Source organism: Pollachius pollachius (assembly GCF_949987615.1).
Source record: "Pollachius pollachius genome assembly, chromosome: 12".
In the NCBI taxonomy this organism is placed as follows: Eukaryota; Metazoa; Chordata; class Actinopteri; order Gadiformes; family Gadidae; genus Pollachius; species Pollachius pollachius.
In genome coordinates this window covers 14770722-14775802 of record NC_136945.1, presented here as the reverse complement: position 1 = coordinate 14775802, position 5081 = coordinate 14770722, and the positions used below count along the sequence as shown (strand labels likewise).

General features: G+C 42.1%; 1 protein-coding gene across 1 annotated transcript in view; it reads left to right on the top strand.

Annotated features, from left to right (window-relative positions):
* matn4 (matrilin 4) overlaps window positions 1–3265 on the top strand; it is a gene marked incomplete at both ends in the record, with an annotated part of 10148 nt that extends 6883 nt beyond the window's left edge. The window contains 6 exons of the mRNA XM_079748145.1: window positions 41–138; window positions 810–941; window positions 1377–1560; window positions 1928–2080; window positions 2451–2555; window positions 3207–3265. Coding sequence (XP_079604271.1) covers window positions 41–138; window positions 810–941; window positions 1377–1560; window positions 1928–2080; window positions 2451–2555; window positions 3207–3265 — 731 coding nt within the window. The remainder of the gene's footprint in view (window positions 1–40; window positions 139–809; window positions 942–1376; window positions 1561–1927; window positions 2081–2450; window positions 2556–3206) is intronic.
* Between the last annotated feature and the right edge of the window lie 1816 nt (window positions 3266–5081).

Here is a 5081-nt window from a genome sequence, read left to right as displayed (position 1 = left end):
CTCTTAATACTTGGTACTTTATGAAATGCTCCTCTCGCAGCCTGTAAGTCAGCTAACATCGACCTGGTCTTCCTTATCGACGGCTCCAAGAGTGTTCGGCCCCAGAACTTTGAGCTGGTCAAGAAATTTGTCAACCAGGTCAGAGGATTTGGGATTTATATTTAATATACAATAATGTCAATAATATGATAATATAGCAATATAATGAAAAGACAATTCACTATACTAAACTGGGATATCTAGTTGTGGAAGCTCCTAGCATGATTGGGACCTCCTTGGTAATGTTATGTAGAAGAATATTGTTACATAGTCTAGTGGCTAAGGTGTCCACAGCCTACCATTAGCCCCTACCTGCTCCTTAATGACCTGTCTCTGTATCTAACCCCTACCTGCTCCTTAATTACCTGTCTCTGTACTGTCTAACCCCTACCTGCTCCTTAATGACCTGTCTCTGTACTGTCTAACCCCTACCTGCTCCTTAATGACCGGTCTCTGCACTGTCTAACCCCTACCTGCTCCTTAATGACCTGTCTCTGTACTGTCTAACCCCTACCTGCTCCTTAATGACCTGTCTCTATACCGTCTAACCCCTGCCTGCTCCATAATGACCTGTCTCTGTACTGTCTAACCCCTACCTGCTCCTTAATGACCTGTCTCTGTACTGTCTAACCCCTACCTGCTCCTTAATGACCGGTCTCTGCACTGTCTAACCCCTACCTGCTCCTTAATGACCTGTCTCTCTACTGTCTAACCCCTACCTGCTCCTTAATGACCTGTCTCTTTACTGTCTAACCCCTACCTGCTCCCAGGTGGTGGATTCCCTAGACGTGTCTGCCCAGGGAACCCGGGTGGGTCTGGTCCAGTACTCCAGCCGCGTCCGGACAGAGTTCCCCCTCAACATGTACCACACCGCAGAGGACATCAAAGCTGCTGTCATGAAGGTACACAGACACACAGACACACACACACACACACACACACACACACACACACACACACACACACACACACACACACACACACACACATATACAAACACACACGCACACATGTACGTACGCACACACACACACACAGACACACACACAAACACACACACACACACACACACATACACACACGCACGCACGCACACATGTACGTACGCACACACACACATACACACAGACAACCGTAATGTATTAGTAATAGTATAAGGTCTCCATAGTGCATTTATAACAATAAAAATATTAAAAGGATAGATTATAAGGCCAAGGGCCACATATAGAATGAAATAATAGATAGATAGTGGATATATTTACAAGGGGTAGAGTACATGCAGAATGGCACTATCACCAGCCTATATATTCACAATATTAATATTATATTTACAACAGGTAGATTACATGGAGAAGGGCACTATGACGGGTCTGGCTCTCAAGCACATGCTGGAGAACAGTTTCTCTGAGGCAGAGGGGGCTCGGCCGGCTGCCAGGAACATCCCTCGCATTGGCTTGGTGTTCACCGACGGACGCTCCCAGGACGACATCACTGAGTGGGCCAAGCTGACCAAGGAGGCTGGTAAGGGCGACATCTAGTGGCCCAGACTAGACCTGACATGCACTCTACTGAAAGGAGGCCTATTAGTCTAACATTTACACTTTCCTGTTACTGTGAAATACATTTTGACTACACATTATACACTTTGAGACTCATAGATATTTTTTTAATTTATTGCCAACTTTTTTTTTACTATTTTATTCTTGTATCTTTTATTTTTATTTTATTGAATTTTAATTGAGTTGGAAGCCCTCTGGTGGCCTTTTAGATATGACGCGCATTCTACTGACGGCATTCTATCTCGTCGTTCAAACTTATGCTTAACTTAAACCCATTAAATACCTTTTCATCCTATTGATTTTGCATCTGCATATTTGTGTGGGTGCAGGTCTCACCATGTATGCGGTGGGTGTAGGCAAGGCGGTGGAGGATGAGCTTCGTGAGATTGCCTCGGATCCCGTGGAGAAATATTTCTACTACACCACTGACTTCTCCGCCATCAACACCATTGCAGAAAACCTCAAACTCAACGTCTGCCCAGGTCAGCGGAGAACAGCAGACGGTCTAATATATTACAGTTGATTAGAGTGGACTAGGGTACAGTAGACATTAGAGTGCAGTAGAATATACATAAAAGTAGATCAGAGTGAACTTCTGTACAGATGAAACGGGAGTACAGTACAGGAGAACAGAACAGAGTACAGTAGAAACTAGATTAGAAACAAGAATGTAGTACGGTAGAGACTCACAGTGAAGCAACATTATTATTCCAGGTCTATTGAACTCTTCCCAAGCCGGCTTGTTGTTTGCTACCATCTGCTGACAAGTTCTGACAATACAACGTATATTATTATTTATCTAAATGAATCTCTCTCTCCTCTCACTCCTTCTCCCACTTCCCTTCTCTCCAGCGGAGAGTCAGGGGGAGATCGAGGTAAAGGACCCATGTGCCTGTGAGAGCTTGGTGGAGTTCCAGCAGGCTACAATGAGCTCCATGGAGCAGCTGACACAAAAACATATCCTTCCAAATAAAAACGCTAAGGATAGAAACATCCCAAGATAAAAGCCTTACAGGTGGAAGCCTTTGCGTGCCTCACAAACGAATAGACACCTTTTAACATGGGAACCCAAATGGGCTTTCAGACAAAACGGTAACGGTAAAGCACAGTCAACAGTTTCTTCACACAAATAAAAGAGTCATCTTGCACAACTAGCTGAGGGCCCCTCTTCTTTACTATAGCATAGCTTGGGGGCTTGTTTTACTGCAGTGGAGCTGGTAGGCCTGTTTTACTGCAGTGGAGCTGGTAGGCCTGCTTTACTGTATCCGGGCTGGTAGGTCTGTTTTACTTTAGCAGAGCTGGTAGGCCTGTTTTACTGCAGTGGAGCTGGTAGGCCTGCTTTACTGTATCCGGGCTGGTAGGTCTGTTTTACTTTAGCAGAGCTGGTAGGCCTGTTTTACTGCAGTGGAGCTGGTAGGCCTGCTTTACTGTATCCGGGCTGGTAGGTCTGTTTTACTGTAGCAGAGCTGGTAGGTCTGTTTTGCTGTAGCAGAGCTGGTAGGCCTGTTTTACTGTATCAGAGATGCTAGGTCTGTTTTACTTTAGCAGAGCTGGTCCTGGCCTGTAAGTTTATAAATACTTATGATATATTTCCTTAACTGTCACTACTGGCTGCCATGACGACACGCCTTGGAGACCTGGAGAACCAGCTGCTGTCCAGGAAGTGAACAGGAAACACCACTGTGGTCAAACAGGAAGTTCCAACTCCATAAAGGAAATGGTGACAGAGGATGACTAGGAAGTTGAGGATGAGGGAAAATCAACATATCAATGTAGAACATCCAACATACCCCTTCAACATTTACTTTCATTAACAAGCTATCTTGTTTCTATGTAAACATCAAGTAAAGAAATACACATTTAGTCTTAACATTTCTACAGTCATGACTTCCTACAGAAACTGCCTATGTTGACATTTGATGTATACTTATTTGAATACCAGAAAGATACGTATGTTCAGCTCTTGATAGGCTGCATGACATGATTATAACATGTATGTGACATGTGTAGTAATAAGTTGCCTGTGTATGTTAGAATGTTTAGCGTGAGGGTTGTGGAAATCAACGCCAAAACGTATCACTATAACTTCTGTCCCATAACCATCTTGACCCTTTGTTGATTCTATTTATACTTGATTGATTTTGCTACCTTTTGTTAAATATGATGTATTTATAGGAGATTTTGTTACAAGTTGTGTTTGAGAGTACTTCAGTGGAAAGTTCTTAGAAAGTCCTAGTCTTACCTTTGAACGTACTACTAGTATTTTACACTTCTGAAGTGCTAACGTCAGTTTGATACTGCCGACACTAAAGGAGAACATAAACTCACCAACACCTATAGCTAATAGATTCAGGTCAACCGCAAGCAGCCAACAGCTTGACAGCCTCAAGTGCTCAGAGAGGAATAAAATACTTGTAGTTTCCCCTCAGAGGATGGTTTAAATGAGTGACTTGTGATTAGTATTTTGGAGGTGATCACATTACCTTTATGTTAGTATTGGATAGGAGTAATTTCCCACTACAGAGGACGGTCTTGAGGTCTGTCTGAGCAGTGAAAGGAAGACTGATGGAGATAAATGGAGAGGCAATCTTAGGTTGTCCATTTGGTGATCATGTCAGGGCATTTTGTTTGGCTGAAGCAAACGACAAACTAATTCAAACTCTGTGCTGTAACAAGTGTTTTAGAGCTTATGCGCTGAATCATTTAGTATAGCAAATTACCATTGTAGTATTAGTTTTGATAGCATTTATCCATCGTACCATTGGCTTTGATAGCATATTACCATTGTAGCTTTAGCTTTGCTTACATACAACCAATACCAAGCAACCAGCACATCTGTCTTTGTTAATTAGCCGTTAGCCTCTGCTGGCCTTAAATCACTACTTGGGATCTGTGGTTCTTCGAAGACAAAATTAATTATATTTCATAAGGAATGTATTTTAAATGAGGTCACAAGGCATTTTTTTTTTTTTTTTTTTACTTTTGTATATTTCATAATAAGCCTTTTGTTTTGTCTCGGGGCAACACAAAGGAAATAAATATTTTGAAAAATATAAAACGTAATTTCATTTTTCCTTCTGGCTAAAGATTGCTAAGCCCAGAGAGTTGCGTCTTCTCTGGATTCTGTTCAGCACCAGCAAAGTACGATGACATAAAGCCTTTAGGTTATTGTGAGAAACTTCTAACCAGTCAAAACATTTTAAAATAGTGATGATCTCAACAGAGTTCAAACTGAGCATTTAAAGTTTGTAGAGGGGTTTACAGAAAAGACCAGAGGAGAAGGTTTTTTTTGGGGGGGGCTTATCTATCACCACAACAACCTTCAGACCCCACTTCTCTAGACTGCAGCACAAAACCCTCTCCACTAGGGACATCCTAACCTCCACAGATGCAAAGAGGAGTTAAGTACAAGAGAAAAATGAATGACTTCTATTGTAAAAAAAATATTTCCAAAGAAGAATAATTGAAAAAGTTAAAGCATTT